Source organism: Astatotilapia calliptera, chromosome 1, assembly GCF_900246225.1.
Source record: "Astatotilapia calliptera chromosome 1, fAstCal1.2, whole genome shotgun sequence".
In the NCBI taxonomy this organism is placed as follows: Eukaryota; Metazoa; Chordata; class Actinopteri; order Cichliformes; family Cichlidae; genus Astatotilapia; species Astatotilapia calliptera.
In genome coordinates, this window is record NC_039302.1 from 26469246 (window position 1) to 26494967 (window position 25722).

General features: G+C 40.9%; 1 protein-coding gene across 3 annotated transcripts in view; it reads left to right on the forward strand.

The window, feature by feature from the left end:
* tln2a (talin 2a) overlaps positions 1–25722 on the forward strand; it is a 110719-nt gene that overhangs the window by 81805 nt on the left and 3192 nt on the right. For 2 of the 3 annotated variants that reach the window (XM_026172041.1, XM_026172031.1), the window contains exons 24-57: positions 103–216; positions 368–481; positions 912–1046; positions 1267–1395; positions 1558–1660; positions 2391–2599; positions 3725–3844; positions 4329–4526; positions 4689–4828; positions 5488–5581; positions 5770–5859; positions 5959–6081; positions 6188–6331; positions 7139–7300; positions 7554–7694; positions 7807–7988; positions 9171–9303; positions 9876–9977; positions 10550–10720; positions 12668–12814; positions 14578–14679; positions 15251–15370; positions 15899–16045; positions 16796–16962; positions 17651–17834; positions 18008–18133; positions 19289–19405; positions 19640–19825; positions 20121–20228; positions 20420–20525; positions 20758–20763; positions 21149–21273; positions 25077–25265; positions 25362–25544. In XM_026172041.1, the coding sequence (XP_026027826.1) occupies positions 103–216; positions 368–481; positions 912–1046; positions 1267–1395; positions 1558–1660; positions 2391–2599; positions 3725–3844; positions 4329–4526; positions 4689–4828; positions 5488–5581; positions 5770–5859; positions 5959–6081; positions 6188–6331; positions 7139–7300; positions 7554–7694; positions 7807–7988; positions 9171–9303; positions 9876–9977; positions 10550–10720; positions 12668–12814; positions 14578–14679; positions 15251–15370; positions 15899–16045; positions 16796–16962; positions 17651–17834; positions 18008–18133; positions 19289–19405; positions 19640–19825; positions 20121–20228; positions 20420–20525; positions 20758–20763; positions 21149–21273; positions 25077–25265; positions 25362–25544 (4617 nt within the window). The remainder of the gene's footprint in view (positions 1–102; positions 217–367; positions 482–911; positions 1047–1266; positions 1396–1557; positions 1661–2390; positions 2600–3724; positions 3845–4328; positions 4527–4688; positions 4829–5487; positions 5582–5769; positions 5860–5958; positions 6082–6187; positions 6332–7138; positions 7301–7553; positions 7695–7806; positions 7989–9170; positions 9304–9875; positions 9978–10549; positions 10721–12667; positions 12815–14577; positions 14680–15250; positions 15371–15898; positions 16046–16795; positions 16963–17650; positions 17835–18007; positions 18134–19288; positions 19406–19639; positions 19826–20120; positions 20229–20419; positions 20526–20757; positions 20764–21148; positions 21274–25076; positions 25266–25361; positions 25545–25722) is intronic. The other variant, XM_026172046.1, reaches the window with a different exon arrangement.

The window sequence follows — 25722 nt, forward strand, 5'->3', positions numbered from 1 at the left end:
TTTCAGCATCCAGAAGCAGAGGAGTGAAGAGAGTGTGACACCGTGACTGCGAAACCATATTCTACATGTGACGTTTGTGTGGGTCTTGTCATTATTCCTCAGAATGCTGCCAAGCAAGCTGCAGCTGCAGCCACACAGACAATCGCCGCTGCTCAAAACGCCGCCGCCTCCAACAAGAACACAGCTGCTCACCAGCAGCTGGTGCAGAGTTGTAAGGTGAGGGATGTTGCTAACAGCAGGGTGCCATTTATTTTTGGTGGTTTTGGCTTCTTTTTTTTTTTAATGTGAACTGCATTGAAACTTTGTGCTTCATACTATGTTTCTTTCATATCTTTATGGTAATGTGTCTCCATGTTTGTGTGTGTAGGCAGTTGCAGATCACATCCCACAGCTTGTCCAGGGAGTCCGTGGCAGTCAGGCCAAACCGGAGGACCTGAGTGCACAGTTGGCCCTCATTATTGCCAGCCAGAACTTCTTACAGGTGCAGCCCTTTATGATCTTTTGGTTTGCCTGTTTTGCTGGTGTGGGGATTGTTAAAAGTTTATGTGCCCGCACTCGTACTGGGTAACTTCAGTCCTACATTGGAAACCAGGCTAAAAGTATAAATAGTGCTTCTGTCATGTGGGGACGTTAAAAATAGGCCGGTAACCTCTTTTTGGTGTTAGTGGGCGGTTACAGAAATGCTGGTGTGATGGTATTATGTGTTAAATACCTAGCTGGGGTTTCAGAGCCCCACATAATACCCTTTGAAGAAATATCAAGTCTGTGAACTACACAGTGCACTGGTTGCTTGATTCTCTAAGGGAACGCGTTCCGTTGAGCCCTATACGATTTAAATAAATACAATTTTATTAAAATTTAAATTAATGTTTTTTGGGGGGGTTTTTCCCCACATCTCTCTCTCTCTGCAGCCTGGCAGTAAGATGGTGACCTCGGCCAAGTCATCTGTTCCCACGGTGACTGATCAGGCTGCAGCCATGCAACTGGGTCAGTGTGCCAAGAACCTGGCCACCTGCCTGGCGGAGCTGAGGACGTCTGCACAGAAGGTAGAGCATAGACACGCACGGGAATTCTTGCATTCCCATGTGTGCATGTAGGAATTTATTCTTGCATGCATAGTATTCACAAAATGACTGGATTTTGGACATGCAGATCGCATGTGCAAGAAAATATTTTACCTTTGTGGTTCATATACAAATTTTAGACCTCATAGGAACAGACAAAAAGCCATATAGACATATGCCATATACTTGCTTTTGTTTCTAGGCTCATGAAGCTTGTGGCCCCATGGAGATAGACTCTGCCCTTACAGCCATCCAGACCCTAAGAAGTGAGCTACAAGATGCCAAGATGACTGCTGTGAATGCCCAACTAAAACCACTTCCTGGAGAATCAGTAAGAAACATTGTAGCCCCATAAAGCAGAGTCGGGACTCAGCTGCACTAGATTCAAGACATGCTCATGCTGCCAGTGCATGAGCATGTCAGAAGCGAGTTTGCAGACTAATATTTTGTTTTCAGTTACTAAAATACAAAGCCCCCCCCCCCCTTTCTCTAGCTGGAGAAGTGTGCTCAGGATCTGGGAAGCACCTCCAAGTCTGTGGGATCCTCTATGGCTCAGCTGCTCACCTGTGCTGCACAAGGAAATGAACACTACACAGGTTGGTACTGCTGACATCATTCTAGTAAAAAAACCGTCAAACCGAGGCAAGAGGAAGAAATCTTTATCGTTTTAGGAAACCACATATACAACCTTTCATCTATTGCCTCAAGAAGGCCTACTTCTTTATTATAAACCAACTAGACCCGCAGCTTGATGTCGCACCTTAATGAGCTGAATTTATGGTCACTAGTTGTCTTGACCTTTCTCAAGTTCATCCTGTGCTATTTTCTCTTGCTTTGCTCTCCAGAATGTAGCACACACAAGGCTCGCTGGTGATTTCATTAGCTTTAACAGTATCCTCGGTTAGAGCACAGCCCAAAGAACCAGAGGAGAAATGCACCCATCGCCTGGAACCCGTTTTTCCTTTTTCCTCCCCCTTGAGTAATCTTGTTATCCGAACCATAATATGGCTTCATTCCATTTGTTTTATCCTATCCAGCTAATTTGTTGTGGATGAGATGTCACATTTCTCATGAGACTCTCATTGTCGGTTCCTGTCTGTGAGGGGAAAGAGCCTCATGGCACCTTGTTGCTTGTTGCTTCACATTTCTCGAGACAGAAGAATTACTTTTTGTGCCTTTAACAAATGCCATTACAAATTTTTATGACTCGAAGATGACAGTGAACACTGTCTTGTCACAAAGTGTCATAGCTTTAATAACGCACTGTGATGCCTCTGTGTCAGTTACATTTGTACTCTCTCTTACCTCTGATCATCGTGCGTGTAGGAATAGCAGCCAGAGAGACAGCTCAGGCTCTAAAAACACTCGCCCAAGCAGCCCGTGGCGTTGCTGCTTCCACCACGGAGCCCAAGGGCGCGGCTGCCATGTTGGACTCGGCCCGTGACGTTATGGAGGGCTCTGCGCTTCTCATACATGAGGCTAAGCAGGCACTGATTTCCCCCGGAGACGCTGAGAGCCAGCAGAGACTGGCACAGGTGAGATGGTTCAGAATTGCTCGAGGTTATGGAGTCCAACACTGCAGATGGCAGGAAGGCTCGGTGCAGCCCTCGGCTTCCTTTCAGATTATGGCACCTGTGCCTTAAAAGTAAAGTCATCAAAATGAACTCCTGAACAATCATGAACTAAATGAAATACACTGTTAAAAGTAATATTTTTCCCCTGGGACTCACGGAGGAGTTGAACAGGAAGTTTAATAATAGATCTTACTGAATATGTTGTGAATTTACACGATGTGACTTTTAAAGATGAAACCAGGTTCTGTTTTTGTTTAATATATTTATTAATCAGCCTTTCTTTCTTTTGGTTAATATGTTTAGTTGAATATTTACGTTTAGAAGGATATCTACGTCTGCTTGGTGATGCAGTCAAGTGAACACCTGTCAAATTTAGCAAGTAGCTCTATAATAAACCAGGTGGCAATTTATTGCAAAGTATTTTAATTATTTATACCTCGTTGCCCAGGTGTTTTCCACTCAAAATGAATAAATGATGTGGTATCAATGGAGAAAAATGAATATTAGAATAACCAAATAGTGTTATCTAAGACCTTTTGGAAATGTTTAGTAAAACAAATACATTTTGGATGTGCGAGCCTCTCTGTTATCTTTGAACTGCTTCACTGAGATGTCATGTTGTTGTGTGCTTCAGGGGTCGCTATGTGATATTTATGATGGAAAAAAAATTCTGTTATTTTCCATGAAGAAACATGACAGAATGAGACAGTTTCTTAAGACTCAGGTCTATGAAAATAAGTAATGGCTTAAATAAAATATACAAATAAAAGTAGTACAACAAATGAATGTAATAAAAAAATTCTATAAACTAATCAACTATACAATAAATGACCCTTTAAAATAAAAATAATGGCCTGCTCCATAAGTCTATTAAAAAGTGCAGCAGTTTGAAGTGAAAAATGTTTGTTTTCAGAGGCGTGACAGCTGAACAGTCTCACTACATCTGACAAAAACCTTTTCAGCCTTATGGACAACTGGCACTTTTTGGGGATAATTGCTATGCTCATTAACGTTTTGAGTTTGGATTTCTAGATTAGCTTGTCCACCTGTGCCCACCCTCCTAACCCAGTTTGCTGTGTGTTTCAGGTGGCGAAGGCTGTGTCTCATTCCCTAAACAACTGCGTTAACTGTCTACCTGGCCAGAAGGATGTGGACATGGCTCTCAAGAGCATCGGAGAGGCCAGCAAGAAGCTACTGATTGAAACCGTGAGTCATCGGAGCTCTGCCGGCACAACATCGGCATCACAGATTGCTTTCCGTTCCCACGGCGGGAGGGGAAAAAAAGAAACAACCTCGAGAAATATGTGATTAATGACGCGTACAAGTTAAGAGCAGGACTGACCTTTTAAATATCATTTCAAGCATTCTTTAGTGACCACTTTTAAATCATTCATCAGCGTTGTTCATCTGACGGGAGTGTAAACCTGATTTCATTTAAGCATGCAAGTCAGGAAAGGGGCATGATTTACATTTCTATTGCTTTTTAGACATTTGTCAAGTTTCAAATTTAAGACTGAACATGTTTTGGTTTACAGACAGTTTTCAGTTTATAGGGTTAGCACTAAAGTGACATCATTATTGCTGATACACCTGCTGTAAATGCATTGGGGAACTGTTAGATATTACTCTGACGCTTACAAATAATTTAATTTCTTTCATCTTGAATCATTCTATTTTGTGCTGCCTTCAGATCCCACCCGCCTCAAAGTCATTCCAGGAGGCCCAGAGTGAGCTCAACCAAACAGCAGCTGAACTAAACCAGTCAGCGGGCGAGGTGGTCCACGCCTCCAGAGGCTCCAGCAGCCAGCTGGCTGTGGCCTCTGGAAAGTTCAGCCAAGACTTTGATGAGTTCCTGGATGCTGGCATCGAGATGGCTGGGCACACTCAGGTTGGTTTTGTATCTCAATTCCAACATCTGGTCATCAATATTAAGACAGTAGTAGCACGTATCACAACTCAGATATCCCAGTAAAGAGACAAAGACTTCAGACTCCTTTGAAATGTATTTTCACACGCTTGTGTGTGTGTGTGTGTGTGTGTGTCATTCTAGAAAAAGGACGACCAGGTGCAGGTGATTGGTAACCTGAAGAACATCTCCATGGCTTCTAGCAAACTGCTGTTGGCTGCTAAAAGTCTGTCTGTGGACCCAGCAGCAGCAAACGCCAAGAACCTGCTAGCTGCTGCAGCAAGGTACTACAACTGGCCCCCACACACACCCACAAACCATGATTTTTAATATTTACAGCAGATTTGATTGGTAGTATCTCATGATAGATCTCAAGATCAAAGAGTCGATATAAGGCTCAAGGTCCAGGGTTCGGTAATAAGACTAACAGCAAATAATTAGCTGTTCAAAGCTATGAACATAATAATTCTATTTTATTGCTACTGGTTTAGATCTGTTTTTTAAACTACCACTTTACTCATTCAGTAATGAGCATATGGTAAAAGCGTCTATCAAGGCAAGTGGGCTTTGTTATGATTTTCACATTATCAGCAAAATGCACTCAGACATCTGCTTGCTATGATAACATACTCATTAATGGGTTTAATGGGGCCAATTTCAGTTGCCAACCAAAACGGGTCATTTAAAAAATTAAAAGCAAGCAAAAAGAGAGATGCAAACAAAATGTTGAGACGATCAGATAAGGGGATGAAATTGATAAGCTTGCACAAACAAAAAAGACGTAGGTATTTGCAAGGGTGAGTGTATAAGCTGTGTTATTAGCACACAGAAACAAGCAGGAATAATTCTCACATTTCAAAAGCGACGCGCACAGAATAAAAGCCTGTTTCCCTTACGCTCTCGTGGACTGGAGTGTGATGTTTGTTCCTCTTCTCTATGCCAGAGCTGTGACTGACAGCATCAACCAGCTGATCACTCTGTGCACACAGCAGGCTCCAGGGCAGAAGGAGTGTGACAATGCCCTGAGAGAGTTGGAGGTAAATAAAACTTTTCCACCTTGCGATCAAGCATTCGCGATCAAGCATTCGCAATCATCAATGGTGTCAGCGAGTTTCAATACAAGCTGTGGATTATAAGACGCCTCTCTTTTCTGGCACTGACTAATGAGAATAAAGTGAAAATAAAAGCCTCTCAAACTTCTTTAAAACCTTTATTCATCTCCCAGGCTGTCAGAGGAATGCTTGACAACCCTAATGAACCGGTCAGTGACCTCTCCTACTTTGACTGTATCGAGAGTGTGATGGAGAACTCGAAGGTAGGCTTTTGACTAAAGCAGACAGACACAAAGCACACGGCACACTTCCAATTAGGCATCTTAAGCGTACCATTTCTTCTCTGCCGACTCTCTGTTCAGGTCCTGGGAGAGTCTATGGCTGGCATTTCTCAGAACTGCAAAACCGGGGATGTGTCTGCATTTGGCGACTGTGTGGGATCAGCGTCTAAAGCCCTGTGTGGCCTCACTGAAGCCGCAGGACAGGTACAGAGTGTTAGAACAACGATTGTCACGCTCCCTGGGCAAATAAAGAAACAGCAGTCGGGGTGATTATGGGGAATGCTGTTTGATGAGTGTTATTTTTCCACAGGCTTCTTACTTGGTGGGTGTGTCAGACCCTAACAGTCAGGCGGGACACCAGGGTTTGGTGGATCCCATACAGTTTGCTAAAGCCAACCAAGCAATCCAGATGGCCTGTCAGAATCTTGTTGACCCAGAAAGCAGCCCCTCCCAGGTATATCCACTGTTCTGCTCATATACAACCAAAGCCAGTTAATTATATAAAAGTGTAATATACAGTGCCAACATAGCACTGTGGTTACGCTGTTCTGCAGAGATGTTATAGTATGATTCATTATCAGACCAGTGTGTTGGACTGATATGTGTTCAGAATAGCATTTCTAGAAAACAGAATTATTGAAGCAGACGGTTATCCGTTTGCTCAGAATTGCTTAATATTCTGTGCAGAAGCATCCAACTGTTTGGTAGCCAGATGCTTTCCCTGCAGATCTGGAAGTCTAATATTAATATTTGCTCTATTATTGCCTTTATTTCCATCAACAACTGTCTGCGTTGAAGATTAACATCTTTTTGTCTAATTATGCAACTTCCTAAGCACTCTCACATAAGTCACATTTCAGCTCATCGGTCTATACCAGAGATTTTAATGAAAATCTTTTATTAGTAAATGATTTTTAGTTCAAATAAATGGAAATGGCACAAAACTGCATACATACCACATGGGCGTCTGCAGGGAGTTCCTGAGTCAATTCCCTGCTAACCAGACCTTAACTGCATTCTCCTACTTTCTTTCATCTCATTTCTTCTTATCTCTGCGGCGACTGTCTGATGAAGCCAAAAGTTCCAGAAAACGTTCAAAACAAAAATAATAAGACTGTACATTTGCTGTACATTTGGGCCTCTTATATCAAATCTAGTATTTCCAGTAGTCAGCTTTGATCTGATCTATCGCTACAGATACTGTCCTGAATTTATGTTGCCTGCAGTATCACTGACAATTGACCATTTTACTGTTTTACAGGTTCTCTCAGCAGCCACCATCGTTGCTAAGCACACCTCGGCGTTGTGCAATGCCTGTCGTCTCGCTTCTTCTAAGACAACCAATCCTGTTGCCAAGAGGCACTTTGTGCAGTCTGCCAAGGAGGTTGCCAACAGCACTGCCAACTTGGTCAAAACAATTAAGGTATGTTTCTATCTTGTCAAAAGTTTGACTCTGTGACCTGATTGTCATTGTACAGCTATAAACTTAGCTTAGACATAACATTTCTGTCTTTTCCTTGTGTGATAACCTGGAGGAATCCCTGTTTTTATGTCATATGTCTGTCTTTTTTAAAATATTTATTCTCAGCGCTTGCTTTTGATAACTTTAATACAGTCAGTTTTAATGCTATTTGTTTCATGCACCCTTTTTAAAATTCCATTCTCTCACTTTCCAGGCTTTAGATGGTGATTTCTCAGAGGAAAACAGGAACAGGTGTCGAGTCGCCACGGCTCCACTAATTGAAGCTGTTGAAAACTTGACAACATTTGCTTCCAACCCAGAGTTTGCCAGCGTGCCCGCTAAAATCAGCACTGAGGTGTGGCTCTGTTAACATTAGTGCAGGACTGTTGCGCGTTTTTACAGTTTACCGGTTGAAGAAAAATTTGGAAAATTATGCAAAATTTAGATTGAGTTTGTTTTTTCTTTAGGGCTCTGCAGCACAGGAGCCCATCCTCCAGTCGGCACGGTCTATGCTTGATAGCTCCACCCATCTGCTCAAAACCGCACGCTCATTGGTTATCAACCCAAAAGACCCGCCCACGTGGTCCGTCCTGGCCGGTCATTCTCGTACTGTCTCAGACTCCATCAAGAGTCTCATCACAGCCATCCGGTTAGTTAACAATGATTCAGTGAGACTTGCAAAAGACAAACTACAGCAGGAGTGTTTATGCAAAGGTTTAAGGAACACTTTGACATTTTGGGTGATAGGTACATTCACTTTGTTGCTGATGGTTAGGTGAGGAGATCAATACTGCTCATGTCTGTTAGATAAATATGAAGTTGGTGCCATCATCTGTTCAGATTTAGGTTTGAAAATGGGCAAACAGCTAGGGCAGCAGAATTTAAACAAAAACAAAATAATATCATGATTTGGCAGGGATTGTGAAACCCTTTCAACCCAGGAAGACTCCAAATCACCAGTTTAATAATTTATCGCACTTCAACACCACTGTAGTCTATTTCCGTGCAGTGATGAATTGTGCGTAACACAGTTTGTGCTCCCTTTTTATCTGCTTGTATTGCTGTATAAAGCACCTTGAGAGGGGGCAGCCAAAAGCTGTAACCTGGGGTTACGTACACTTGTGTTTTGTGCAGCTCACATTTTTAATCTCCTCTTTCACACAGTTTTGTACCTGACCTTGATCAGAACAAAACTGATGCCCATGAGAGGCTAATTCCCTGAGACCAAACACACTGAATGTTAAGGTTCTCATTCGTCTCAGAACATCTGCACATTAGCATTCATGCGTAGCCGGCTTAGCGTCGCTTTCAGTTCTGATGCCCTTATCGCCCATCTTCCTTTTTAGACTGCAAATTCAGTACTGGGAGTGTAATAGAATTCAGTGATATATTTCAGGCCAAAGAATACACATAGCATCCTGCAGCAGCCGGGCTCATAACTTTGTCAGCCTCATTAAGCACAGAGACGAGGTTTTATTTTAGTCTTACTTTTGGTGTGCCACCGTGCATGGAAATGGATGTTTAACGAACTTAATCTGCCCATGAGGCCGGAGCCACAGACAAATCAAAGGCTTCAAAGCTAATTTTGCTGCCTGGCTTGATCTCCCTATGCAGAGACGAGACCCTACAGGCCACAGTTTGGCAGATGTGACCTGAGCATCAATGAGACGAGGAAGCCAGTAGAGAAAGGGGGAGGGGGGGGGGATAGAAATCCTGCAATGTGTCTGTGTTTTAATAATTCCAATGTTAACATTTCTTCTTCTGGTCTTTTCCTTTCTTCATTACTCATTTTTGTCTTTCTGGTTCCCTTTTTCTCCTCTCCTGTTTGCAGGGACAAGGCCCCAGGCCAGCGGGAGTGCGATTCGTCAATTGATAACATCAACAAATGTATCCGGGACATTGAGCAGGCCTCTCTGGCCGCTGTCAGCCAGAACTTACCCAGCAGAGACGACATCTCACTGGAGGTAAGCGGCCATCGGAAGATGGCTCCGAATCTTTGCAGACACAAACTTTGTCTGTGTTTTCATTTGTTTTTTTTGTTACTTGCGTAGATATTAATCTGCTCCTTTTGCCTTTTCTTTTTTCCCACTTCCACTTTTCCCACTTTTTTGTATGCTAAATCTGTCGGTTTTGAGTCTATTTTTAGTGGTATTAATGAGGTTTTCTGTCCTTGTCCTTCTCTCAGACCATTCAAGAGAGACTAGGGATTATTTCTTTCTTTTCCTTTTGTGTCTTTGAGTGTAACAAAACATTTGAATGGCAGTAGTTCTTCTTGCAGTAGTCCTTCAGCACAGTATGGGCAGAATGTGAGTCTTATGTTTAACACCCTGACACTGGCTTTAATGGGGAAGTTTTGGCACCTGCTAAATAATAAAAAGTTTAAGCTCGCATATTAAAAGTCAGAGTAGCTCAGGGCAGTTATCCTTCTGTTATGTTTCCTGCTTTTTAGCAGGTCCCAGCTGCCTTCTTTGAATGCACCTCTGTCTCCCATAAAAAGCAACACAAAAACCAATTTCTTTTTATTTCCTCTCTTCAGGCACTACAAGAGCAACTGACGTCCACCGTGCAGGAAATTGGCCACTTAATTGACCCCGTTTCCACTGCTGCCAGGGGCGAAGCTTCCCAACTAGGACACAAGGTATATAGGGCAGTGCCTTAATTATTATTATACTGCAACTGTGGAGCAACAAAGTTGTCTTTGTCAGCAGCAGGATTCAGTGGCAGGAGTGTTGCCTATATGTTTAGGTTAGCTGTGGGCTGTTATAATTATCTCAGCATAATCTATCATTAAATAATAGTGATTTTTGAAACAAAAAGTTGATGCATTGTTCAAGCAGCAGGGTTAGTTTGACTTTTATATGAGTAAACTTTCACCTCCCACTAGAATGCTCTGTGTCACTGTCCATCTTTGCAAACTTATCAGCATTTCTTCACGTGTTGTAAAGAAGATTATTACTGCAACATATTCCTTTTTTATTCTGTCTGCACACCAAATAGTCTGCTTAATGGCCTGAAATTGTGCCCAGTAAGTGAAATGTATAAAAGGTTTAACACTTATATGACCGTACCATTTTGAAATAATTTGAGAAGCTGCTCATTTTCTGAAACCGTGCTTCTTCACGTGTGAATGTGACACTTAGCACTTCAGCCTACATATCGCTGACTCGTGCTGTTTCTCTGGACTCATTAAAAACTTTTCTTTTACCTCAGGTGACTCAGTTGGCTGGCTACTTTGAGCCACTGATCAAGGCCTCCGTGGGTGTGGCGTCCAAGCTGAAGGACCACCAGCAGCAGATGACTTTCCTGGACCAAACAAAGACGCTGGCTGAGTCGGCTCTGCAAATGCTCTATGCTGCCAAAGAGGGTGGAGGAAACCCAAAGGCACGACCATTTTATGCTTTATGCACCTTGTTTAAAGTGCTCCTTCGCTTCCTTTACACATATTGGAAAATGATCTCCATCATTAAGTTTTCCAGTGCATCAACAAGTATAATTAACTGTATTTATTGCACACTTATGATACACAGTGATGTGTCAAAAGGGTGGAGCAAAGGGTGTCACCATTTAGGCCTTTTTAACTCCTCCCAAACAACGGGAGCAAAAGAGTATCACACATGCGTGACGAGGGAGAGACGGGCCTGTGTGCCACCACAGTTTTAATCAGTTGATCAAAATACGATTAAAGTGGAGACTTTCAGCTTTAATTAAAAGGATTTTACAAAATTTCTGCGTTAACCATTTTGGAATTACAGATATTTGGTGGAAAAAACAAAATAAGTAAATAATCCCAGAAGAAATAATAATCTGCTAAATTCTTTAAAATAATGAATGCACACTGACCAGCTCGGCAGCACAAAAAGGTCTGATTACAGAATTATTTCCATGGTTAAGTAAAACAGTTTCACGGCATCTAACCAATTCTTGAACACTTGGTAAGCACATAATTGTCTTCAAAAACTGTAATGAATGGAAATAAAGAGGGTTTACAATAAAGTGCAAACCACTGGTTACACTCAGAGACAAGATTTTGTATATCTCTAAATAAAAAAGAAAAATCTTTGGACAGATGAAACCAAATGGAGGAAAGAAACAAACTGTTATGTCAGTAACATCTGTTCCCTGAAGGGGTTGAAGAAGATATAACACATATAGGATGAGATATAACACTTCCTGGTTGAAGACACTTCTGTTCACGCCATTAATGCAAACGATATGTGACATATGTGAGGCCCTGCCTGCATATAATACACCCTTATCATCACAGTCATCCCTCAGTTTTGATAGCCGCTCTTCACCGAGCCCAGCTGCACAATGGCGGTGTATCTAATTCCTCTCCTTCAGGGAACAGAAGTTGAGGACAGAACAGTTTGTACCCTTTCAGGCAATTCACTCTGTACACACATAGTATCAAATATATATACATCTCACAAAGCAGCTGCTGAACCAGAGTCAGACCACCATCATCCGACTGCAGGGTAGATCCAGCCGAGAGGACACAATGAACCACTGACGGGACTGCCAGGTCCAAATGATAGAACCAAACAAAAGTGTGCAGTGATGATCAAGTAACTGCAGCACAAACATCATTCACAGGAATACCTGTAAAAAGACCCCATGAGGATGCCATTCCTCTGGTGCAATGTGCTTTCACACTTTGAGGAAAAAAGAGAGTCCCTTTGTACCATATGCCAGGGAGATGGACTCCATAATCCGGTAGGAGAGCCTCTGTTTAGACGGAGATCTACCTCTGGATGGATTAACTAAGCAGACCAACAATTCATCACACTGAGTATCGTCAATATAGGTAGGAAACACTGCACCAGACATAGAGAATACAGCCTACTCTGCTCCTCAGATGGAAAAGTGGGGTGACAAAAGCTCAGATTCATAGAGCTATAAGTTGTAGGAATAACCTCAGGTAAAAACGCAGTATTTGGCCATAATATGATGGGCAAATGGCGCTCGCCTCATGCTAGTCCACATCCAACAAATCTCATGATCCAAAGCATACCACATTATCTGTCAAACACGCTAGAGGCGATGTTATGACATGGACATGCATGGGTACTAGTATGTCATGGCTGCTAGTGTTTATAGTGTACAGAGCTATACTCTCTGCTCAGATTCAGCCAAACGCTGCAGAAGTGACTCGATTTCAGTGCAAATGGATAATGTTCCAAATACATATTGCAAAAACCTAAATGTTACTAAAGGCAAATAAATCCTGATATCCTGATATATGGGTTAGTTTGACAAGGTCATTTTTAAACCTCTGAAAATGGGGGTGCGTGTATTTCACATGTGCTTGTGCTATGTCACATTTCACAGGCATCCCATACCCATGATGCTATAGCAGAGGCAGCTCAGCTCATGAAGGAGGCGGTTGATGACATCATGGTGACACTTAATGAAGCTGCCAGTGAGGTGGGAATGGTGGGAGGAATGGTGGAGTCGATCGCAGATGCCATGGCCAAGGTGAGTGCAGCCGGTTACAGTGTGTCGTCATTTGGATCAGAAGCCACAGAATAACATCTACACCAATTTAAAGATATGTTTAGAGTTTTATTTGGTTAAATTAATTGCACTCTCTGGTTCATAAATAACAGACATTACTGCAGCTCTAAAAAAACAAACAAACCTCCACCTTTAAGCTCTTTGTCCGCATCAGCGATTGTCTGCTTTTCACCATCATCTATTTCAGCTCATCACCAACTATGTGGTGATTGACAGCTCTATTCTGTCTTCATTTGTGTTGCAAGACAGCATGGCTGCTAGTCAGATAATACATCATCCAACATTATCTTACAATGAGCAAAACCACCTGCTGTCCACCCTGTTCCCAACATCCAAAACAGGCATGGAAAATTAAACATAGACTAAAAACTAAAAATGCAGCAACTTGATATTTTATTCCACAGTTAGAGTCCATTTTAGTATGAATTTTTAAACCTGCGTAGTGGGAAACATCCTGTTTTGAAAGATTTCCCACCTACGGAAGCCAGAATGCTATAAAGAAACTGAGTGTGTGGTAAATGGATTAAAAGTTAATAGCCATAACAGAAGTTGTCTTATGGAAGCAAATGTTACAGAGCAATCAGCATCTAATTAAAGTTTTATTCTTTTCTTGTGTTCATTTGACCCATGACTTCCCGTTGCTCTGTGTAACATCTTGATTACAACCATAATGTTTCCCAGGCGTCATTTAAAAGTCACTGATTAACATATTAATACAAATCACGAGCAACTGAAGCAAAGGAACATTGACTGTGAACGCAGCCATTCTTACTCGGAGTCAGATAATTTGACCTATCTTTCCAATTAACAGTGAAACTATTGGCTTGAAAACCAAGAAAAAGCCTTTTATCTCGAGTACAGGCAGCAGCTAGCATCAGCTAATTATATTTCTCCTTACCGTGCTGAGTGAGGAGCATTGCAAAGGTGAAGAAGCGTCTCAGGAGTGTGGCTTCACCAGAGGGAACAGCATCTTTGCATCAACTTTGTGTGGCATGTCATGAATAATTTATGAAAATGGTTCATTTTTAGTACATGTTGAGCATGCAGGTGCGTGTTTTGTCTGCGTGTCAGTCAGTGCAGTTGATTAAATGGGGATAATCCTCCCCAATAATCCCATTGGCGTAATGGTCACCCTCCATTGTGGTTTTTAGCAGCGGCGATTTAAACAGCTTTTCTGATTAACTTTGAGTCACCTAGTCGAGGCTGCAGATTTTAACGTATTATTTCTATCAGCAGGAGGTGCAAACATCATGCACTTGCAGTATTATGCTATCTTGCAGTACCAGCATGTTTTTCTGGAATCTCTTTTGTCTTCTCTGCCTTTTCCGTGATATTACAAGTAGTCTAATTTGGCAGAAATGCTAGAAACGTATAATGTTTGAACTGCAAGCTGATGATCAAATGTTTTTGGGGTTGATGCGGTTTTAAAGCTGTAATTACAGAGTGCATAATTCATAATGAGTGTTTATCATTCATACAGAGGGTTTCCCTGAATAGAAAGCTGCATTAATGTCGGTTTGCTGATGCCTGCACACCTGACAAAATTGGTATAATTGAAGGGTAGATTAGATGTAACGTGCCATTACAAGTTAAAGAGCTGAAAAATTGATTTCCTTCACGTTTGAAGATGTTTGTTCCTTTCGCGAAGGACAAACCGATCGTGCCTAAAATGAAAAAATGCAGTGGCAATTTAACTGTGTGTTGATGTGTGTGTTTTTCCTTAGCTGGATGAAGGTACACCACCCGAACCTGAGGGCTCATTTGTGGATTACCAGACCAGTATGGTGAAATACTCTAAAGCCATTGCTGTCACTGCTCAGGAAATGGTAAGCTCTCAAAATAACTCTTAAGATTTTTGTTCCTGAAGTACACCTGTGACCTACGACTGGGTTATTGTTGATTATAAACGAAATACTTTGATTTACATGTCAATTCTGAAATCAAGCTTTTTTCTGATAATCCACGGTTTGATGTTGTAGTTTATCAGCCATCTGCGGTTAGTAGAAATTGTCCTGTCGTGTGGTCCTAATTCTCCATCTTTGTGAGATGACTAGTCGGTTAAATCGAAGCGAATCAAGCTCATTTATAAAAGAAAAATTGATTTTGACTTCACAGCATTTCATAGCGTAGTTAGTAAGTGAGACAGACTTAATGATTTTATCTACCTGGGAGAATCCAAAGATCTGATTAAAATTATTTATCCACCTGCAGTTCCTCGTTTATTTTAATGTTCTCCATTTGTCACATCTCTACTTTCGTCCTCTCATTTGATCACTTTGGTAACCTTGTGATCATAGCCTTGATTTTACTATGAGTTAATGATTTTTGATAGTTTGTTGAAGAAAAGTTAATCTGGGTTTTTTTAGTGCCGAATTTCTTTTTCCCTCCATTTATCAGATGACCAAATCAGTGACTTGTCCAGATGAGCTGGGAGCCCTGGCATCACAGGTGACTGTGGACTACAGCCAGCTCGCTGTTCAGGGACGACTGGCTGCTCACACAGCTGAACCAGAGGAGGTGAGGAGGACTCTGAAAACAGTTTTTACTTACAAAAGAGCTCTGCTCCTTCAATATGGGAATTTTCTTTTTGTGACCTTTAGGCTGCTGTGGATTTAAAGAGAACCTAATGTGCTCTTCCTTATTTTCTGTTATTCATATATAAATATATTTACTGTAGGTGAATTTTCATCAAAACTCTAGTTTCAGGCTTCTCTAAACACTCTGTTATGTTTTTGTTTTTTTCTTGGCTGTGTGCATTGTGAACACAGAAGCTCCATCCACCTGCTCAATTCTTATTTACAAAGGGCAGCCAGTCAGATGAAAGTTGGCTTGAAGGGCAGGGGAATGGAGCAAAAAAAGCTTGTTTCAAACAATACATGAACTGAGGGGCTGAACCATGACCTGTATAATCATGCAAAGCTTCTCTAGTCCAGGAACATAAATGTGGCATTTTTTCATACATACATACTTTTTTTTTAAACTATTATTTTAATAATAATAATAAAAAAAACTCCTTTATGTTCTTGCTTTGGTTTGTGTTTGTAGATTGGTTTCCAGATCAAAACCCGAGTGCAGGACCTTGGTCACGGCTGCATCTTTCTGGTACAAAAGGCCGGAGCTCTGCAGATCACCCCGTCTGACAGTTTTACTAAGCGGGAGCTCATTGATTGTGCCCGTGCAGTCACAGAGAAGGTATTGTCCTGTCAATAAAATGGGACTGCCTTATTTAATTAAAAACACACTGTGCTTTTTTAAATTTTGTTCCGGTTTTGTTACAATAGTTCTGCCCACTACTGATCTTAGTTCCCCCATCCATTAACCCAAACCCATCGGGCTAATTGTTGTCGATTGTTTGTTTGCTTCATCTTTAGGCTGCAGATATTTCTGCTTGGCCGAGTATGTTCCGCTCTGAACTCTGTGTTGTTCTTTCATTGAATGTTAGAGTAAAATTGTTTTTAGCGATGTAGTTCACATGAAGTGATTCGGCTCTGGTGGGTTTTATCTGTGTGTGGTTTAATTATAGGATTCCAAAGCATGTATAATGTATATGTATTATACACATCATACTTTTCTTATCAAGTTTTCTCTTGTCTGAGCTTTTCACAGCTGTTATTTCTAATAATTCAAGCGTGCCAGTGTTTTTAATACCACTTACACATAAGAAGGAAATACTTCAAAAACATCACACATACTTATTTCAGTAACTTAGCACATTGCAACGTACTGACATTTTTTCCCCTCTTGCTCTTCTCTGTTTTGACCAGTAAAAATATACTTTACTCAAACTGAGCCAAAAGTAACACTACTTTGCTGCAAACTGCCAAAGTTGTTTGTCCTTATTAATGTGCATCATAAAATTTACCAACCTATCCTAGATGGGCGAAAAAAGCCTTCATCTGAGCATCCTCACCTGTGTGGTTAATGGTCTGCTCACGTCCCCAGGTGTCTTTGGTGCTTTCAGCCCTCCAGGCAGGCAATAAGGGCACTCAGGCTTGCATTACAGCAGCCACTGCTGTGTCTGGGATCATTGCTGATCTGGATACCACAATAATGTTTGCGTCCGCCGGCACACTCAACGCAGAGAACGAAGAGTCCTTTGCCGACCACAGGTTAGTGCTTGAAACGCACCCAGTGGTGCAAGACATTTCTACAAGACCCAACAGGAGTCTAAAATCCACCCTGTTGTTATCTTTCATCCCAGACTGACAGAGTGACATATTACCTGCTGAACGGGGAGGAAATCTCTGCTGATAGAAACAATAAATTATCCTAAGGCTTTGAAAAATGCACAGAGTGACACTTCTCTTATTGTCCTGCTCTCACACTTGTCCGCCGTTAAATACTAGTGCGTGAAGAAAAATACAGCAAAACGGGTAGAGAATAGACGTGTTCCATTACTTAATTATCATTGTAGTTCCTTACAGATGGTTGTTTGTGACGTTTCACTGTATCTCACTGAAGAATCTTTGAAGTGTAGATAAGCAGTCTCGGGACACGATGAAAGAAAACAGAATCACTTAATCTCCGAGCATTGCTCACACAGCTACCTCAGAATAATAGAAGAAACTCTGCAGCTGCTATAATCTCTTTTGTCAATTTTAGGAAAAGAATAACTGACATGACTTGTTATATAACCTTAGCAATCCTCCTAATGTTTGCACAAGCTTTCATGAAGAAATGCCTTTAATATTAAAAGAGATGTGCAGCAATATGTGTGTCCTTTTCACAGCAGTTCTCACACAGTTGATTTTTTATGTCTTTTTTCCCCCTTGTTTAATCTTTCCTTTTCTGTTTCAGGGAAAACATTTTGAAGACTGCTAAAGCTCTGGTTGAGGACACAAAGATGCTGGTGTCCGGCGCAGCTTCCGGTCAGGAGAAGTTGGCACAGGCTGCTCAGTCTTCTGCCAAGACCATTACCCAGCTCACAGATGTGGTCAAATTGGGTGCTGCCAGCATTGGCTCTGATGACCCTGAGACACAGGTTGACCATTATTGTGTTTGTAATCCTCTCATTTCTGTTTGTCCTTTGTCCAGTGTGCCTGTTTAATAGGAGGAATTATGGAATTATGAACTGCGACTGGCAATAACCTTTCAGTGTTTCTGCTTTCCTGGACTGCGCAGTGATTAGTCAGTGTCTTTCTGTCCTTTCTCTAGGTGGTGCTGATAAATGCTGTCAAAGATGTGGCCAAGGCATTGGGTGAGCTCATTAGTGCCACCAAGTGTGCCGCTGGCAAGGCAGCCGATGATCCATCTATGTACCAACTAAAGAGCGCTGCGAAGGTGAGGAGATCAGTCTGCAAGTGCTGAAACTGTCATCTAATTTAACATCCTCCAGTGGGCTCGAATATAGAAATCTGGATATTGGAATTTTCTTTATTTTACTCAACAAAAACAATCAGAGATCTATTTGATTTTTGTTGGTTTCTCTTATGTTCATATTTTCTGATTATACTAATGGAAAACTGAAACTGACATCAGTTTAAATTGATGACAATAATTCCACCGTCCTACATCCTGTATGCGCAGACATCCTCCCCTTACTCAGGCCGAGTCATTAATCAGTAAAATCACCCACAATAGTTAAACTGGAGACTTGGTAATGGAAATTGTCAGGCTGTTCGGGATAGCAGGAAGCGTCTAATACTTCTAACCAAGATGATTATGCTTAGTGCTTTGCTCCGGCACACATGCGCTGTAAATTTTCAGAGTCACGGCTCATAACTCACCGATGACACTGTCGACTGCTCATTATCACCTCAACCTGTAAAGCCTGGGGAAAAAAAAGTCAGTTCTCAGTCAGCAACACCACAGAGTGTCATGAAGTCTCTCTGAAGATCACAGACAATTTTAGGACCGGAGGTGGGGTGGTGGGGGGGTTAACTCTGACAAATCAGTCTTTCCTTTATGGGGCTTGTGTGCCCCCTATCTTTCAGTATGGTGCATTACAGCTGATTTTAACTGGATGTGTTCTGTTTTTATGTCCTCTCATTGTTCCAACATAAGTGTGAAATTACGGAGCTATAGAAATGTCATCTGAATTAAATTAGTTCAAACTATAAATGAAGACACGATGAGCCAAGGAAATATATATATTTAAAAAAGTGTGTCACCCATATATGATGATCGTCAGGGCTGTGTCCACCAGTGTAGTGAAATATCTTGATTGGGGATGTGTTTATATGCTCAATTACTTATAAAATAAACAGTCCTAGACGTTTTGGTTTTTTTTTAAAATAAATTACAACTACATATACATTTATTACAAAAACACAACCAAATACTGAACCTCCTCGTTGGTAATATTATCATAGTAATAAGACTGTTGTCTTAAATATTCCATAATGTCAGTCATTTGCGGTTTGTTCTGTTGTCCTTCCTCTATTTCTAATTCAGAGCTTGGATGTGGCTGAACACGATGTTCTCTGTTTTCTCCAGGTGATGGTGACAAATGTGACATCCCTGCTGAAGACGGTCAAAGCTGTGGAAGACGAAGCTACTCGCGGTACCAGAGCGCTTGAGGCTACAATCGAGTGCATTAAACAGGAAATGTCGGTAAGGACGAGTCGAGAGGCTAAGCTTGTGAACGTTAGTTAGCAGTATGGTGGCATCACACATTTCAGAAAGGGGACTGATCAGTTTGGAAGTGTGATGAGTAATATTTTTGTAATTATTGAAAATGTCGCATGAGTGACAAAGTAAACATCTTTAGTTTTTTTTTTTTCCACAGTTAGGAGTTATTGATTTTAATATTCCCTGAATTAAGTTTGTGATCTGAAATGTCCACAGGTGTTTCAATCCAGGGATGCTCCCAACAAGACAACCACACCTGAGGAGTTCATTCGCATGACTAAAGGAATCACCATGGCAACTGCTAAAGCGGTGGCTGCAGGGAACTCTGGCCGACAGGAGGACATCATCCATACTGCCAACGTCAGCCGCAAAGCCATGTCAGACATGCTCACTACCTGCAAGGTGCTCTATTGCCACAAACAAGTCATGCATGTCTAAATTTGATTTATTGTGGTACTTCCAAAATGTTGCAAAAAAAGAAAGAAAATGTGTCCATCTACCCATTATTTCCCACTTATCTGAATTTGGTTGTGGTAGCAAAGGCTAAGCAGGGTATTCCATCTTTAAGGCTGAGCCCAGCATCATCAGCATCAATCGTTTTTGCCACTACAAATGCAAACCAAAAACTGAAATTAGAATTCTGACCCACAAATGTCATCCCCACACAAATTTATAAGTGTGTGTTTGTGTCTTTCAGCAAGCAGCCTACCATCCCGAGGTCAGTGAGGAGGTGAAGAACAGAGCACTGATGTTCGGAGCAGAGTGTACAACTGCTTACATTGACCTACTGGAACATGTACTGCTGGTAGGTTGAATACTGCACCAGCAAGTCTGTAAAAATAAAAGACTTGTACAAACGCTAATCTCATTATTTGATACTTTAAGCATCTTTAATATAAGCATCCACCATTGCAACACTATTTATGTATCTATATATAAAAAATAATAAGGAAAAGTTTCTTTTAAGTTTACACTGTTGCACCCATGTGTTTGTAGGTCCTGCAGAAGCCTACTGCAGAGCAGAAGCAGCATCTGGCAGCTTGTTCCAAGCGAGTAGCCGGAGCAGTAACAGAGCTCATCCAGACTGCTGAGGCCATGAAAGGTAATGCACACAGTGCATCACCACATGTTACACAAGGAGTCCTTTTGAGATGTCATGCAATAAACCCAAATACATATGAGTAAAGCTTTTATTTACTTTCTAATAAAGATCCCAACAAATATTATATTGCTATTAATAGTAGAATGTATTTTTAAAAAGCTCATGTAACAGAAAAAAATATTTATTTACTCAAACATTTGGTAATATTCCTGTCCTCCTTCTCTTGCTACAGATGGAGGTAAGTTAGGGCCGTTTTCTGTTCTGTGCCAGTTGTGAGCTCTTAAATAATTTCTCTCCTCAGCGCTAACATCGATTTTATTTAATCTCATCAAATCCAGCTGCTCTCAGGCTTCTCAGTTACATCCATCTGCTCTATCCATCATGCTTTCTTTTATGTTCCATTACTCTGTCTCCATCGCAGTGAATGATGGTTTGTTGTCAACGATGCATGGGATGTGAAGATACATGGCACACTTTCCTGTGTGTGGTCACGGTGTACTTGTTTTCTTTGGATCACAGCGTGAAGCATGTTCGGTCAAAACACTGCTTTGTGAAGCATTAATAAAATCCTGTTTGCAAATTCAAATCTTATTCATGAATATGGGTGTGCTTGCCTGCCTCAGGTTCAGAGTGGGTGGATCCCGAGGATCCAACAGTGATCGCAGAGACGGAGCTGCTCGGAGCAGCGGCGTCCATCGAAGCAGCAGCTAAGAAGCTCGAGCAACTCAAACCCAGAGCCAAGCCAAAGGTGGGTGACTGTATGGTGAATAAATGAGGAGAGAGGTGAAGGAGATAATCGTGTCAACATAATGTTAAAGAGAAAGACAACCTGTCAAAAGGCCTTTTTCCATTTTATTTACAGTTTAAAGCTTTCTAAGATATTGTTTCTGTCAGCAGTCTCTGGAAATAAAGAAGAAATATTCATCATGAAGCTCATAAAAGTCTTTCATCATGATAGATGATGTGCGGATAGAAATACTCTGTTACAAGAAAATGTCCTGACTTGAAAATTTAAAGAATGAATGGAAAATCATTCCTAAACAATCCATTTACTAATGGCTATAGGTGATGTTTATATGGAATTTTAAAGATGATGTGATGAGCAGCTAAAATACTTTAAAATCATTAAATATTATTTTGAAGATAAAGAGAGAGTTGTTTCCAAGACGCAAAAAGGGGAATAAACCGCAAAAACATTACAAAAGACCTGTAACCAAACCCCTCAGGATCCCCTGCTGCCCACATTAGTTAAATCTTTACAATTTTAGTGAATGTTAAGTCTAAAAAGAAAATGATAATCTAACTTTTCTATAATATAGATTATAGATTAGTGAGCTGGAGTACTTTGGTGCTAATTTTATCAGGTAACCAAATTAAAATTGTTTTATTAAAAAGTACCAACATAACAATGTAACTGTTAAAAGTAAAAATATACACACATTGCCTAAAAATGATAACCTCTAGAGTGTTATTATGGCCCGAGCACTAGTGTGTGAAGGACCTATTGTAATCGCTTTGTTTATCATAGCATTATTATTGACTGTGTGTGTGATTTTACTGTTACAGCTTGCTTAAATGCTTTTTATATAGCAAAAATTTAATGGTGACCAATAAAAGGTCAGGTCCTCTGCAAAGAGTCACAGGAGGCATCTGAAATGTTATTGGATGTGGTTGATAGTCTCACTGTAAAACACCTGATATTATGATGTTGCCCAGCAAGCACCTAACAACAAGCCAACCAGTGCTGTAATGTGGACATGTGTTAGTTTATTTAATGTAAAAACTAGTGATTTAGAGTAGAGTGCACTTTGATCGGAGCGCTAAATATTTCACCTTTTCAGATTACAGCTCATCCTTGTAACTGCCAAGTGATTTGTTGACTTTTAGATAAAACTTCTTATTTTGATCTTTGGACTGCAGAGTGTTTACAGCTCTGTACATTACATAAATGAGCTTTGTAGGAATACGTTCAAGTATATCCTAAACAGTGCTCTGTGCATGCCTGTAAACATCTTTTTGTGTGGTTTATATCCAAGTTTCAGTGTTATTATTGGAAGTTGTACAAGGAGCAATTTTACGGTAACAAAATAGCACATTTTGTTTTGTTGCATTACTGAAAGGGTGCTCTATCGCTTGTCCTGTCTGTAAAGCTGTTGTATTCAGAACTGTGCAAAAATCTTGAGCCATCCCTTATTTCTTTAAATTTTGCTTCAGAGAAGCAGCCTGGCTTATATTTTTCTTAACTGATCTTGAGCTATAGTTCTCCAGGTTTTCAAAGTTTTTCTTTGTTTATTTTCTGGCCAGTCTTGAAACCTGACAATTTTCAGAGGACTTTTTTAAGCTGCTTAACATTGACCTATGAATTAGACTCATTTTTTATGCTTGCATAAGTCAAATGATGAATCTGAATTGTGTCTACACATAACAGACACGAACCAATTTCTAGTTGTATCTTGAGGCACTTTATTATTTGCCGCTTATCACAAACTTGTAGTTTGTTCAATTCAATTTTATTTACATAGCACTAAATCACAACAGGTGTCGCCTCAAGGTGCGTTATAGAAATCCCAACAATCAAACAACCCAATTTGAGCAACCACTTGGCAACAGTGGAAAGGAAAAACTCCCTTTTAACAGGAAGAAACCTCTGGCAGAACAAGGCTCAGAGAAGTTTTTCTGCATCACTCTCAGACAGGATGTTTCCAATTTTAAAGAGATGAGGCCTCCAATTTTCCATTTGTCCCCATTTCTTTAGTTGAATCTACAAAAATGCCAAAGACAAATTTTGACAGGTATAAAATAGTATTTTTACAAAAACGTGTTTCCCAAAACACTGGCACTGTTTTAAATTGAGGAAACTGGACAAGAGGAGGACAGAAGAATTGTCCTAAAAATTGTCTACAGCAGATGGAGAGTATCTGAAAGTAATGTCTTAAGTAATGAAGAGCAATCCAGCAAATACCTGACACAAAACCTGAGAGATGCATCTGGACCTTCAGTTGATTGATCTACTGATCACTGAAGCCTCAGCAGAAATGGTCTCAGTGGAAGGGTAGCTGTCAAGAAGCCATTCTTAACGAAGGGAAACCAGGATGAACGGCTGAGGTATGCCAAACTATGTATGTACAGAGGTCAGGAGAGAAATTCACAACAGTAAGCCACCTTGTCAAAACTCATGGAATTATGAATGCAGAATTGTGATCCATCATGCAATACCAGGAATAAAGCATGACAATGATTCCCGAAACGATGCCAATGCAGTGAAACCATACTTGGACAGAAACCACACAATGGGAAACTGCGTCATGGACTGGCCTCCCCAGAGCCCGGACCTCAACATTTTTGGAACAGTGTTGTCTCATCTGGACAGAAAACAAAAGGCAGCCAACATCCAAAGAAGAGACTGAAGAACTTTTCTTGAAGAGAATTTAAAGAAATTACAGAAAAGCTTACCTAAGAGAGTTCAGGCTGTGCTGAAGAATAAAGGCGGTCATAACCTCATTAGAACTGTCCAAACTAAATTACATAATTCAATAACCCGTTTCCACCCATTTTCTATTTTCGTGCAAGTTATGAAGAAATGAGGGATGGCTCAAGAGTCTTACACAGTACTGTGCGCATATGTGCATATATATATATGTATATGTATATATATATATATATATATATATATATATATATATATATATATATATATATATATATATATATATAGCATATTCATATTGCATATTCATGTTCATGGAAGTATTAATGTGATCTCTGTAGCTGACACTTGTTATATTGACAAACTCACTAAAATTCATGATACTATACATAATATTGTCTTCATTCAGATCGATTCAAACACCATCATGTTTACTGTGCCCTCCCTCCTGTTCATCCCACTCCTCCACCACCCACCCTGCCACCGATCCAGCCACCTGTGTTAGTTCATTGTAGTTCTAGCTTAAGCCTGTCCCAGTCTGTGTCTTCTAGCTCCCAGTTAACCCCCCGCCCTCCCTATTCCTTCCCTGCCTGCCCCCACCACCGGAGGCCTTCTCTGCAGGGCTCTGTCTGATATGTTTGATATATTAGGTTGTTATTCAGTCCCAACTATATATCAAACATATTCCTACAGTGTCCCGCTCTGTCTACAGACATGTAGTGTGAATGTGTTTGTGTGAAAAGTGTGTGTGCGTATGTGTTTAAAAGAAAAAGAAAAGAAAAAAGCAGATGAGTATAATAGGATGCTTTCTATAGAGTCTTGCTTGATGTTGTTGTATGTAGCTCCTTATCAGCTCTTGCAGTTTGAGAAGAAGCTCTGTATCTGGATGAATCATCATTTTGTTTCTCTTACCAAGTGTCCCAGCCTTGGTCACTGATGATCAATCAAGTCCTGTCTAAAAATGTGCATACAAAATGTTATTCAACAGAGTAATAAATCCAAAGTTCATCTGTTTCCAGTGATAAGTACTTCAGTTTGAGTAGAGGATTAATCAACTTTGATATTTCTTTAAATTTCACCCTGGCGAAAGACTTAATCATTTGAATGGTTCTCTTCTCCCTCAGCAAGCAGACGAGACCCTGAACTTTGAGGAGCAGATCCTAGAGGCAGCTAAATCCATTGCTGCAGCCACCAGTGCTTTGGTTAAATCAGCCTCAGCTGCCCAGAGAGAGCTGGTGGCTCAGGGGAAAGTGGGCTCTGTCCCTGCAAATGCTGTGGATGATGGACAGTGGTCCCAGGGGCTGATCTCTGCTGTAAGTGCTGGAGTGAAAAGTGTTGTTTTACACAGGTTACAATCACATCTGCCAGAAATTAACTTTAAATAAATTAACTTATTTTTTCATGAACAGGCACGTATGGTAGCAGCAGCAACTAGCAACCTGTGTGAGGCAGCTAATGCCTCGGTGCAGGGTCACGCCAGTGAGGAGAAACTCATCTCTTCAGCCAAACAGGTGGCAGCCTCTACTGCTCAGCTGCTGGTGGCCTGTAAGGTGAAGGCTGACCAAGACTCTGAGGCCATGAGGAGACTGCAGGTAAACACAGCAGGTTAATTTAAAAGCGTTGATATGAAGAGGATTAGCGATCATCTTCAATAGCTTTTTACTTTACAGGTGTGCATTTAATTAGAAAATGTTTATGCTCGTCTTTGCACCAGTTAAAAGGAACTGATTGCTTTTAGTCAAACACCGTAGTTTTCTCATCTTGAGCTGC